General features: G+C 38.4%; 1 protein-coding gene across 1 annotated transcript; it reads left to right on the forward strand.

The window, feature by feature from the left end:
- The first annotated feature begins 12,553 nt into the window (after positions 1 to 12,553).
- LOC147381645 (uncharacterized) lies at positions 12,554 to 14,067 on the forward strand. Its single transcript, XM_086430129.1, has 2 exons — positions 12,554 to 12,878; positions 13,502 to 14,067. Exons 1-2 carry the CDS (start codon positions 12,554 to 12,556, stop codon positions 14,065 to 14,067), a joined length of 891 nt encoding a protein of 296 aa, XP_086286255.1.
- Positions 14,068 to 14,419: the final 352 nt, after the last annotated feature.

The raw sequence follows: 14,419 nt of genomic DNA on the forward strand, positions 1-14,419 counted from the left end.
ACATCAAAATAACCCTAGAGCCTACGTTACGATTAGGAAAACTCATTCAAACACATAAAATAACAAATTGAAACCAAAAAAATCATTTTGCCAATTTTCACAGAATTCGACAAAATTACGAAAATACCCCTCATAAAATTCACGACTATTTCACACAAAAATTTCATAAATGACAAAAACCAACATTCTCATTGAATTCCTTACGAAAAACTGATTCCAAAACATTCTGAAACATTGAAAAATGACTTAAAACGTAAAAAATCATCTCCGAAGGCAAAACGATAATTTTACAATTTTAATAATTAAAAATTTTGAAATTAATAAACAAATCATTAAATAATGTAAAGTGAAACATTAAAGTCAATCAAGTAAGACTAAAGTCAAGATATTAAAAGTCAACCAAGAAAAACTAAAGTCAAAACCCTAAATCAAACCCTAATCTAAACTAATCAAGTCAAACTCATAAGAATAAAGTCAAAACCCTAAATCAAAACTCTAATCTAAACTAATCAAGTTAATCTCATAAGACTAAAGTCAAAACCCTAAATTGAAACCCTAAAGACTAAGTCAATCTCATAAGACCAAAGTCAAAATCCTAATTAAAACTCTAAAAAAAATCCTAATTAAACCCTAATGCTTCTAAAAAATTTTTATAAATAGGAGCCTCCACACCCTATTTTTGTATCAAAGAAAAAAATCCTAGAAAAAGTAGGTAAAGAAGCCTCCACAACCTCTTCAAAACCCTAATTTTGGAGCCCCAACTCCTTATCTAACACCCATACTTCGATTTTAACCTGAAAAACACCTATAAACCTTTCAAAAACACCCCAAAATTCATAACAAATTTGAAGCATCCAAATCAAAGAAGGAGATACCTTGCCTCGGAGATCAGAAATTAAATCAGGAGACAGAACGAAGTAAGGAGTATGGTACAAGGAGCAGTTTCATCAGATCTGAGGGAATAGAACCTTTGCGTATCGAAGGTAACATTTCTATTATTTTTTATCTAAGTTTTTCTATTAGCAATGTAGTCTTATTTGGGATAAGTAGAGACCAGCACCGGGCGGGGTTGGTGCCTAACACCTTCCAACCCCGTGATGTGATCCCCTGATTCAATTTTTCTGTAGTAGATTAGTCTTTTATCCGTTTAGAGTCAGTATTCGATTCCTAGACCGTAATAACTAGGTAGCGACTCCCAAACCTCAAGGGTTAAAAGTGGATCCATGCACCCCGCGGATCGAGGGCACTTTCAGTGGCAACTCCACTAGGAACTATTGAGGATCAGACTTGAAAAACCCCAAGTATGGGAGCATTGCCAAGATGACCTAATTTTTTTTATTTAGTTCGATTTATTTATTTATTTATTTATTTTTGTGGCTTGATTGCGGATGATTTTGGGTATTGTATTTTAGTCCCATTAAGGGTCACTTTTTGATGATCCCTAAATAATGAAAGATTCAAATTGACATATGAAAATGATGGAATGATGAAGGTTGGGACATCAATGTTAAAACGTTTTTACAGAATATTCTAGTGAGAATTAAGTCTGGGCACCTTTAATAAAACGTAGATCCCATCAAGTAGATTAATTTAGAACTTGAATTCACTCAATTTCGTTATCGGGAGCCTTAAATATCATCGATGCAAGTTCAACATGTAAATCTGGAATTGTTGCTGAATGAAGGTTGGGATAGCAATGTTAAAAGGTTTTTACAGAACATTCTAGCTAGAATTAGGTCTGGGAACCTCTTAATAAAACGTAGATCTCATCGAGTAGATTAATTTAAAACTTGAATTCACTCAATTTTGTTATCGGGAGCCTTAGATATCATCAATACAAGTTCAATATATAAATCTGAAATTGTTGCTGAATGAATGTTGGGACAATAATGTTAAAACGTTTTTACAGAAAATTCTATGAGAATTAAGTTTGGGCACCTTTAATAAAATGTAGATTTCATCGAGTAGATTAATTTAGAAGTTGAATTCACTTAATTTCGTTATCGAGAGCCTTAGATATCATCGATGCAAGTTCAATATGTAAATCTAGAATTGTTACTGAATGAATGTTGGGACAGCAATGTTAAAACGTTTTCTAGTCAGAATTAGGTCTGAGCACCTCTTAATAAAACGTAGATCCCATCGAGTAGATTAATTTAGAATCTGAATTTACTCAATTTCATTATCGGGAGTCTTAGATATCATCGATGCAAGTTCAGATTGTATTTTCTTAATTCACAAAAAATCCGAATTTATCTAATGTTAACACAGTTAATGTTCCTGAGAGCGAGCTCATTTGGCACTAAGATCTTTCTCTTTGATTTTCCTTTGGGATGTGTTTTTAATTTTTTTTTTTAAAAGAAGGTTCATCGCTCCTCATCTCAACAATTAACATTCTATCATCAATGTAATATCTATTGGAATCTTGATTTATTTTGGATCATCCAAAGCAACCCTTGATTGAACCATAAAATTACAAAAAATGTGTCTATTGCAATAATTGGATCTAATTGATTATTATATGCTGTACTCATTGATTGATCTACCATAATTGATTTATGCAGGAGATGTGCATGTTTAAATCTTAAATTGAATTATATGAATATGTTTTTGATCAATGTATGTCTGCACTTGTATGATTTAATATCCTCTCTTGTATGGTTTAATTGGACCCATGACTTAATCTGTTTAAAAAAGGCCCCGGGCACATCCCACCCTGTTTTGCACACACCACATGCACGTTTACTATTTTGCACACTTACACGTCCTATATAGCCAACGTGGTACTAGTGCGTGGTCCGGTCTCTTTGAAGATGCGACGCCATTCATGAAAACCACAACTCCAGTCATGTACCTTAGGGTATATCAAACTGAGGCATCAATACTGTCTGATCAGGTGATTCTGAGAGGTATATTGATGCACCCAGGCTGAAGCAAGCTGAACCTTTGACCTGTTGTGAGCCACACAGTCACATGTCTTGATTGCCAACGTAGTACTAGTACGTGGTCGATCCCCTTGTGGGATGCCAAACCATTTATGAAAGCTACAACTCTTGACTCGTACCCATAGGTATGTAAAAGATAATCTAAGTATATCAATTGCACTTCTTGGTCAAAACTGGTGCCTAAGCGAGATCTTGCCCCGCTGTACCCTACTGTACGAGGGGGATAGACTACGTCTATTCTAGACGAGAGGTATTTAAGTGGGCCCTTACTCAGCATTGTACGCTACCTCTCAACTGGAGATCAAACTGGCTGTTTTTGACTTCAGAGAAGTGAGTTGAGGTTTTAGATTATCACCTATACGGTATATCAAATCAAGTCACCACGTATCGAGAGGTATATAGGTGTGCTTGGGTAAGGGTGGCCAGATAAAAATGCATTGCATGTAATAAGCTTAGATTCTAGAAACCTTCCCTGTAGGTCACGACTCGAACTTATCGTGGGTGTTCCCGGGTTGTTCATTGAATGGAATCTTATGAGACTTTGTGATTAATATGAATGTATATGAATGATGAGATCAGAATGCATGTGAATGATGAAATGGATGTATGTGAATGATGAGATTAGGAATGTATAGTTGTCCTCAAGGATCAAAAATTTTGTTTTGAAAATTAAAATGAGTGCACCGACCCAATAAATAATCCATTTTTGGCAATAATTCGTAATGACCCAGTCCATCTCGGTCCAACAATCATGATGGGCCGAGCCATTTAAATCAAAATTAAAATCAATTTTTTTGCTAAATTCGGGTTTCAACCCATTTTCAAAGAAGGAAAATGATTTACAAAAGGAAAACATTTTCTGGGAAAATGTTTTCTAAAAGAAAATGCTTTCCAAAAGAAATGAAAAAGAAAGAAAAATGATTTACAAAAGATCTATTTTTGCATGAAAAGTTTTGAAATATGTTTTTTACCAAAAATCCATTTTTTGCATGGACCTTGAAAAATTACCAAAATATGTTTTTCTAAAAGAAAATGATTGTAAAAAATAATCAGATTTGAGAAAATTATTCAATGAAAAACATTATTTGTCAATATTTTTCAATAGTGCAGTAAAATTATTTTCCTTCTGAATAATCATTACATGGATGAATTGTTTAATGGATGGTACACAGAATTCAATAAAATCTTAGGGTTCATTTAAAATATTATCAAGGGGGTGACACTGAAATTGATTAAATTCACCTTCACAGAGGTTTAAGGGTTATCATTGTACCTAAGCTCAATCGTCCATCGTCTTATAAGGCTGGTCAGTTAGAACAAACGTCAATATCAAGTCAACAGTCGGAAATGACCTCAGAATTTCTCAACATCGCCCAGTTGTTCCCTAAAGATCATAGTCTTTCAATCCTACCGGTTGTAAGCAATATCTCAGTCCTCAGTCCTAATCAAACTCGTGTGGGTACTTGTCTTGAGTTTTCATGAGTCATTTGGGTTAGCTCGATTCCTTTTTTCCAGTAAGGTCATGTCTTCTTTGGATTGAGTCTACTTTTTTCTATTGAGTCAAGTTAGTTCATCAAGTCTATAGAGGTGTCTGTCACCCCATCTGAAATTGTTCGGATAAAAGAAATTTTTGAATACCTCGAGCGCATTAACGAATTAACTAATAATCTATCTTCAATGATATATTTTTCTCCTGAATAAAAAGATAAAAGTCGGACTCAAGAAAGTAAAGGTCATTGACCTCGGAACATAAATTAATTCCTAAAGAGATTCAAATAGAAACCATCCTATCCCTAGAGGAACACAAGGTGATAATGAATTTTCTCAAAAATTTCAAAAGACTTGTTCACGTGGGCCTATGAAGATATGTTAGGTGCAAGCTTGGGTGTTGTTCAACACAGAATAGCTACTCGCCCGATGAGATGAAAATATCGATGGAGATGTTATAAAATGTATCGGCGCTATCTTCACTGCATCTTGAGTTGTAAATCACGTATTATCAGCCGATATAGGGATTAATGGAGCAGTCGAAGCAGCTAATATGAATCTTAAGACTATCATCAAGAAAATGTGTCAATCACATCGAGATTGGTCAGAAAAACTTCCATTTGCACTATGGGCATATTGAACTTCAATTTGATCCTCTACTGGAGCTACTTCTTACTCCTTAGTGTATGGCATGAAAGCGGTCTTGCTAGTTGAAATGGAAATTCCATCTCTCAGGGTCTTGTTGGAAAGTCAGTTATCAAAAACAGATTGGGTTCACCAGCGGTATGAAGAATTGAATTTGATTGAAGAAAAATGACTGAGAGCTTTGTATCACGTGCAAGCTTATCAAAGAAGAGTCGTCCGTGCATTTGACAAAAAGATCAAGGCCCGTCACTTACAAGTCGGGAATTTAGGACTTAAAGAGGATCGGGCACCTATCTTTGACCCTAGAGGGAAGTTCAAACCAAATTGGGAAAGTCCGTACATCATCAAGGAAATATTACCAGGAAAAGCTATCAGGCTTTAAGATCATGATGGAATCGAGTTACCAGAACCAACCAACCTTGACCAAATCAAACAGTACTACATTTAAGGAGGCCATTTTTGGCCGAATCAATTTTCCTACTACCTAGTTCATTATCTCCTTTCTCAACCCCTTTGCAGCCTGTTCAAAAAGAGAAATTATGCCTTTTACTTCTTAGCCTGATTACTTAACCCAAGGAAGGGAAAAATTTGAACTACGGTCTGATCCCAAAATCATGGGGTATGTAGGCAACCTGAGAAGTTACTTCAGGCCCGACCACATCAAAATAAAAGAATAGATTCCCCGACAAAGAAAAAAATCTAAAAGAAAAAAAAATTCAAAAGAAAAAGAAATATCATCCAAAATAGGGAAGAAAATTCAAGAAAAAAGTTTAAATGAAATGCCACACAAGGGGCATTTGGATTTTTGAGTCTCAAAATTCCTTTCATTTTATACCCAGACCTAAGCTTACCTATAAAAGTCCTCCTAAGTACCGTACGAAAAGTCAAAGAAGATAGCAAAGCATGATTAGACAGTAACTCTAAAAGTTCAGAGGAGAAGAAAAAGATAAAAAAATAATGATAAAGCCTGCTAAGTTGAAAACTCGAAAGGTCGACTTAGGCAAAAATTAAGGCAAGCTCGCAAGGTTGAAAATCTGAAAGGACAACTTTGGCAATAATCAGAGCTAAGAAAAAAAAAAAGAAAAAGCTCGCTAGATCGAAAATCTGAAAAGGTGATCTAGGCAAAAGCTAGAGCAAGCTCGATAGATTGAAAACCTGAAAAGGTGATCTAGGCAAAAGTTAGAGCAACAAAGAAAAATAGAAGAAAATTCCAAGCTGAGAGTAGTCCAAGCTGAAACATCAGAAGTCCGAATAATCAAGTTCAATACTTAGCTTAAACCAAGCATAGACTCAGAAGCCACAAGTATCTTGTCTACGATCGATCTGAAAATTCTTTCTTCCCCAAATGAACCAAGGGAGAGAAGGATGAATTCTATGATGAGTCTCAAAAGGAAATATTTTGTTCTCTTGAGCCTGACTCAAAATCTTCAATAAAATTAATCAAAATAAAAAGTTGGATCTTTATTGTGCTTGTGGTAATCAAATATTTTAAACCTTCATACAAGGGGCATTTTCTTTTTTCTTTTAAATATGTAATTTCCCCCCTAATACCAGGGGTATTTTTTAATGATGCGTTCAATTATCTTCAATGTCATGTTTATTGTCAAACCAGGGGCATTTTATTTTTGAGCAATATTAATCCTAAAAGATAATAGGAACCCCAAACTTAAGGTTACCCTTTTGATAACAGTGTTTCAAAAAACCTTTGAGGTTCAAAAGAAATAAAAACTCAGGTTTTAAATTCACAAAACTTTTGAATAAAACCTTTAGGTTTAAACAAAAGCATTTTGGATCTCACATTTGGAATAGGAGATAGGGCATTCCTTCATTCTCAGTTTTACTCAGCCAGTTACCACCGAGGGTTTTCTTGGAATTTTGCTCAGATGCCACCAAGGGTTATCTTGGATTTTGCTCAGATGTCGTCGGGGGTTTTCTCGGAATTATGCTCATATGCCGCCGGGGGTTTTCTCAGAACTATGCGCAGATGCCGCTAAGGGTTTCTTGAAATTATGCTCAGATGCCGCCAAGGGTTTTCTTGGAATTATGCTCGGATGCCGTCGAGGTTTTCTCGGAACTATGCTCAGATGCCGCCAAGGGTTTTCTTGGAATTATGCTCAGATGTCGTCGAGGATTTTCTCGGAACTATGCTCAGTTACCGCCGAGGGTTTTCTCGGAATTATGCTTAAATGCCGCTAAAGGTTTTCTTGGAATTATGCTCAGATGCCGCCGAGGGTTTTCTCGGAACTATGCTCAGATACCGCCAAGGGTTTTCTTGGAATTATGCTTAGATGCCGCCAAGGGTTTCTTGAAATTATGCTCAGATGCCACCGAGGGTTTTCTTGGAACTATGTTCAAATGCCGTCAAGGGTTTTCTTAGAATTATGCTCAGATGCCGTCGAGGATTTTCTCGGAACTATGCTCAGTTACCGCCGAGGGTTTTCTCGAAATTATGCTAAGATGCCGCCAAGGATTTTCTTGGAATTATGCTCAGATGCCGTCGAGGGTTTTCTCGGAACTATGCTCAGATACCGCCAAGGGTTTTCTTGGAATTATGCTCAGATGCCACCAAGGGTTTTCTTTTAATTATGCTCAGATGCCGCTGAGGGTTTTCTCAGAACTATGCTCAGATGCCACCAAGGATTTTCTTAGAATTATGCTCAGATGCCGTCGAGGGTTTTCTCCGAACTATGCTCAGTTGTCGTCGAGGGTTTTCTCAGAATTATGCTCAGATGCCGCCGATGGTTTTCTCAGAATTATGCTCAGTCACCGTCGAGGGATTTCTCAGAATTATGCTCAGTTACCGCCGAGGGTTTTCTCGAAATTATGCTCAGATGCCACCGGGGGTTTTCTCAGAATTATGCTAAGATGCCACCGAGGATTTTCTCGGAACTATGCGCAGATGCCGCCAAGGGTTTTCTTGGTATTATACTCAGATGCCGCCAAGGGTTTTCTTGGAATTATGCTCAGATGCCGCCGAGGATTTTTTCGGAACTATGCTCAGATGCTGCCAAGGGTTTTCTTAGAATTATGCTCAGATGCCACCGAGGGCTTTCTCGGAACTATGCTCAGTTACCGCCAAGGGTTTTCTTGGAATTATGCTCAGATGTCGCCGAGGGTTTTCTCGGAACTATGCTCAGATGCCGCCAAGGGTTTTCTTAGAATTATGCTCAGATGCAGTCGAGGGTTTTCTCGGAATTATGCTCAAATGCTGCCAAGGGTTTTTTTTGGAATTTTGCTCAGATGCTGCCGAGGGTTTTCTCGGAATTATGCTCAGATGCCGCTAGGGGTTTTCTTGGAATTATGCTCAGTTACCACCGAGGGTTTTCTCAGAACTATGCTTAGATGCCGCCGAGGGTTTTCTCGAAATTATGTTCAGATGCCGCCAAGGGTTTTCTTGGAATTATGCTCAGTTTATATCGACTTCATGCTCAGATTTGACTCATTTCCAACTCAAACTCTTTGAAATTTATCTCAGATTTTGAGTCCACACACTTGCATAGTTGTTACATCAGTCAAGGAGAATTTTTTAAAATTCAAGGATCTGACATTGCCAGTGAGAGCTCGCGCTCAAGGACCTGACATTTTTCTAGTTCGGGGAGAGTTTTACCCTCAAGGATCCGAACACCCCGACGAATTGCTAAATCAGGCTGCAAAATGAACTGTCACTAACTTTGGCATTCGGATATCGCACTATCTACCAAAATAGATTTGCTATCTAGTTTGCTTCAACCCTCTACCAAAGAGGGGCATCTGTAGATACCCCATTTTTGCACTCGCCTGAATAATCAACTCGTCAACCCGATCACAACGGTTCCCAATGATGGATATTTATTCCAATGCTTTATTTTGTTACCATATATGTTTCAGAAATCCGGATGAGGTATCTCGAATTGACAAAACTTTAGAAACCACGCTACACTAGGAAAATACGACCCCAGAAACATAGAAATCATCATCTTGCAGACCAAAAAAAAGTTTCACGATAAAAATCACTAAAAATAACCAAATTACCAAAATACCCCTAACATCAAAACAACCCTAGAGCCTACGTTACGATTAGTAAAACTCATTCAAACACATAAAATAACAAATCGAAACTAAATAAATCATTTAGCCAATTTTCATATAATTCGATAAAATTACGAAAATACCCCTCATAAAATTCACGACTATTTCACACAAAAATTTCATAAATGACAAAACCAACATTCTCATTGAATTCCTTACGAAAAACTGATTCCAAAACATCCTGAAACATTGAAAAACGACTTAAAACGTAAAAAATTATCTCCGAGGGCCAAACGATAATTTTACAACTTTAATAATTAAAAATTTTGAAATTAATAAACAAATCATTAAATAATGTAAAGTGAAACATTAATGTCAATCAAGTAAGACTAAAGTAAATCTTAAAGTCAAGATATTAAAAGTCAACAAAGAAAGACTAAAGTCAAAGTATTAAAGTCAATCTCATAAAACTAAAGTCAAAACCCTAAATCAAAGCCTAATCTAAACTAATCAAGTCAAACTCATAAGAATAAAGTCAAAATCCTAAATCAAAACCCTAATCTAAACTAATCAAGTCAATCTCATAAGACTAAAGTCAAAACCCTAAATTGAAACCCTAAAGACTAAGTCAATCTCATAAGACTAAAGTCAAAACCCTAATTAAAACTCTAAAAGGAATCCTAATCAAACCCTAATGCTTCTAAAAAACTTTATAAATAGGAGCCTCCACACCCTATTTTCGTATCAAAGAAAAAATCCTAGAAAAAGTAGGTGAAGAAGCCTCCACAACCTCTCCAAAACCCTAATTTTGGAGTCCCAACTCCTTATCTAACACCCATACTTCGATTTTAGCCTGAAAAACACTTAGAAACCTTTCAAAAACACCCCAAAATTCATAACAAATTTGAAGCATCCAAATCCAAGAAGGAGATACCTTGCCTCGGAGATTAGAAATCAAATTCGGAGACAGAACGAAGTAAGGAGTACGGTACAAGGAGTAGTTTCACCAGATCTGAGGGAATATAACCTTTGCGTATCGAAGGTAACATTTCTATTATTTTTTATCTAGGTTTTGCTATTAGCAATGTAGTCTTATTTGGGATAAGTAGAGACCGGCACTGGCCGGGCGGGGTTGGTGCCTAACACCTTCCAACCTCGTGATGTGATTCCCGGATTCTGTTTTTCTGTAGTAGATTAGTCTTTTATCCGTTTAGAGTCAATATTTGGTTCGTAGACCGTAATAACTAGGTGGCGACTCCTAAACCTCAAGGGTCAAAAGCGGATCCACACACCCCGCGGATCGAGGGCTCTTTCAGACCCCAGACTTCATTTTCCCCTAGGGTTGATCTGACCAAGAGGCTGATGTTTTTGAGACCAAGTGCCTCTGGACCCACGTATTCACAGTATCGAGCTCCTGCACTGCTGAGTTATGGACCAGTTGGGGCTTTAGTGAGGCCAACAGGGCTAAGGGGACTAACTAGACAGAGTGTGAGACCACCCATCCCACAGAGACCTATTCAGACAAGACCATTAGTATGTTTTGGGTACGGACAGACGGGACACATCAGGAGAAACTGCCCTTCATCACAACAACAGCTGGAGATGACTCCTAGACCCCTGGACAGGGTGTATCATCTGACTCAAGAGGAGATACAAATTTCAGACGAGGTGTTAGAAGGTACAATTTTGATTTCTAACATTAAGATTTGAGTTTTGTTTGATACCGATTCTTCTAGATCATATATTTCCACTGAGATTGCACGATTGCTTGAATTAGAGTATTCTGATACGGGTCGGTTAATGAAACTATCTACACCGTTGGGAGACCGACAGATAACTCAGAAATTTGTTGGAACTGTGTAATTAGGATAAAGAACCAAGAGATGAGTACCGACCTCATGACATTAGATTATTCTGACTTTGATGTCGTTCTGGGGATGGATTGGCTAGTGCAGAACTATGCCCACGTCGATTGTTTCGTGAGGTCGGTAGTCTTTAGACGGTCGGGTTATCCAAAAGTCAAGGTTCGAGAATCCAGGTATAGAGGAGATGGTCCTTTATACAACCAATTGGGGGCTATGAGTATATCGAAACTAGAGACATCGACGGATATGGTAGAGGTAGTCAGGGAATTTGAGGATGTTTTTCTAGACGAATTACTTGGTTTGCTTCCATGTCGTGAGATAGAGTTTTCTATCGATTTGGTACCAGGCATAGGACCTATCTCCATCGCACCATACCATATGGCCCAAATAAAAACCCGAGAGCTGAAAGTGCAGATGGATGAGCTTACTAACTTGGGGTTTATTCGACCGAGTTCCTCACCCTAGGAAGCACCAGTTTTGTTTGTTAAGAAGAAGGATGGGTTACTCCGTTTATGTATCGACTATCGGAGGTTAAATCAAGTGACCATCAAGAATAAGTACCCCCTTCCGCGCATCGATGATTTATTTGATCAACTACGGGGTGCCCAATACTTCTTTAAGATTGATTTGTGATATGGGTACCACCAGTTGAGGATCCGGGAGGTGGATATTCCGAAGACTGCATTTCGGACTAGGCTAGGGCATTTTGAGTATCTAATGATGCCTTTCAGTTTGACGAATGCACCGGCAGCATTCATGGATCTAATGCACCGGGTATTTTGGGAGCAACTCGACAAGTTTGTCATTGTGTTCATAGATGACATCCTAATCTACTCTAAGTCGAGGGAGGACCACGAGAGACACCTTAGGATTACACTCCAGATTTTACGAGAACATAGGCTATATGCCAAGTTTAGCAAGTGTGAATTCTGACTCCATAAGGTAAAGTTCCTAAGACACGTGGTGTCCAATGAAGGGATAGCAGTAGACCCTTCTAAGGTTGAAGCAGTGCTGATGTGGAAACAGCCGAAGATAGTCATCGATATTAGGAGTTTTCTTAGCATGGACGGCTACTATAGAAGGTTTATTAAGGGATTCTCCACTCTTGCAGCACCGTTGACGAGACTGACGCAGAAAAACGTCCGATTTGAATGGGATGACAAATGGGAGATTGCATTCCAAGAATTGAAGAAAAGGTTGACGACCGCTCCAGTTTTAATATCACCAACTTCGGGTGAAAGTCTAGCGATATTTGCAGATGCTTCTGGGATTGGTTTGGGAGCTGTATTGATGCAATGTGGGAAGGTAGTAGCATACGCATCGAGAAAGTTGAAAAATCATGAGAAGAATTATCCCGTCCATGATCTTGAGTTAGCCGCTATAGTGTTCGCATTACGCATTTGGAGACACTACCTATACGGAAAGAAGTTTGAAGTATTCTCCGATCATAAGAGTCTCAAGTACATATTCTCACAACGGGAATTAAATATGAGACAGGAACGTTGGATGGAATACCTCAAGGACTAAGACTTTACCCTCGAGTATCATCCAGGGAAAGCCAATGTGGTTGACGATGCATTGAGTAGAAAAACTATAGCTCACATGATGATGAAAGAATGGCAGTTGCTTGAGAAATCCATAGAAACAGTGTTCGAGACTCTGAGGGAAACGTACAGACCGCACATCTACTTGGCTACATTGAGGATTGAAAACGAGTTGATAACACGTATTAAAGAAGCCCATCAAGTAGATGAAGATGTAGGAGAATATGAACTGAGAGCTAGGGATCTGACCGACTTGGATTGGTCGATAGGATCAGATGAGGTTATCAGATTTCAAGGCAGGATATGGATACCGAATGACTCACAATTGAGGTCCGACATACTAGGTGAGGCACACCGTTCTCGATATTCGATACACCCAGGAGGTATGAAAATGTATAAAGACTTGTGAAGAAATTTTTGGTTTTCGGGTATGAAAAAGGTAATTGCAGAATATGTAGGTAGATGCATAATTTGCCAACAAGTCAAGGTAGAACACCACAACCCAACAGGCTTACTCCAACCATTACCCATAGCAGAATGGAAATGGAAGCATGTGACCATGGACTTCGTAGTCGGGTTACCGAGAGCCAGTGACGGGTCAGATGCCATTTGGGTAATCGTGGATCGACTAACGAAATTGGCACATTTCATCCCAATCCGAGTTTCATTTGGCGTTGATAGACTGAGCCATATATACATAACTGAGATAGTCCGACTACATGGTGCCAGTTTCTATCATGACAAATAGGGATCCCAGATTCACTTCGCGATTCTGGGAGAGTCTTCACAAAGCCATGGGTACTCAATTGAGTCTCAGTACAGCTTTTCACCTACAGTCTGATGGACAATCCGAGCGAGTTATTCAGATTTTAGAAGACATGTTACGGGCATGTGTGTTAGATTTTTGAAGAGGTTGGAAGCGCCATTTACCGTTGGTGGAATTCTCCTACAACAACAGCTTTCAAGCTAGTATTGGCATGGCATTATTTGATGCTTTATACGGTAGGCCGTGAAACAGGAGATGCCACAGTGTTGGGACCCGAGATTGTTGAGGAAACTATTGAGACAGTGCGCATTATACGGGACAGACTGAAAATTACTCAGAGTAGACAGAAAAGCTATGCAGAAAAGCGATACAGACCTTTGGAATTTCAAGTTGGGGATCGGGTATTCTTGAAAGTATCGCCCCGAAGAGGAATCTCCAAATTTGGCGTGAAGGGCAAGTTAAAGCCGCGGTTTGTGGGACCATTTGAGATAGTTGAACGGATTGGTCCAGTGGCTTACAGATTGATCCTACCCCCGCAGCTCAAGCTGGTTCAAAATGTATTCCACGTGTCCATGTTGAAGAAATACTTACCAGACCCCTCATATGTGGTAGACTTACGGAAGTTAGAGGTAGACGATGACGTATCATACGAGGAAGGTGCGATACAAATACTTGATAAGAGGGTAAAACAACTCAGATCTAAATCCATTCCTTTAGTCAAAGTATTGTGGTGGCACCACAACGTTGAGGAAGCCACTTGGGAAAAAGAGGTCGAGATGCAGGCTAAGTACCCAGAACTGTTCTGAAGACTAAGGTACTATCTCAATTTCGAGGATGAAATTTTTATTAAGGGGAGGAGAATGTAACACCTCGTGTTTTTAACTCGTATCTCGATGAGATCAGATAGTGTTAGTTCGAGGAATATTCTAAAAAGATAACTTAGAGTAAAGTACCCAGATTATGCTATGTTCGTTTTTGTTGAAAACTGACTTCACCATTAATTTCGCAATGATAGTAATATATACTTTAGCCTGTAAGCAAGTTTGAATTCAAGTTCGGGTGAAAAAGTTAACCAATCCTCGAATTTCGTGTTGAACGAAATCCAAAATAAAATATTTTCGTTAGAGGGAGAACTAGGAAGATTCAACCACATCATTA

This window comes from Akebia trifoliata, unplaced genomic scaffold (genome assembly GCF_017979445.1).
Source record: "Akebia trifoliata isolate Shusen 1 unplaced genomic scaffold, ASM1797944v1 Contig00313, whole genome shotgun sequence".
Taxonomy (NCBI): domain Eukaryota; kingdom Viridiplantae; phylum Streptophyta; class Magnoliopsida; order Ranunculales; family Lardizabalaceae; genus Akebia; species Akebia trifoliata.

Bases quoted from the DNA above. Each gene is read 5' to 3' on its own strand.
- LOC147381645 (XM_086430129.1), top strand. From the start codon at position 12,554: ATGATGATGAAAGAATGGCAGTTGCTTGAGAAATCCATAGAAACAGTG. The intron at 12,879-13,501 runs GTATGAAAATGT...TTTATACGGTAG, and splicing joins ATATTCGATACACCCAGGAG to GCCGTGAAACAGGAGATGCC.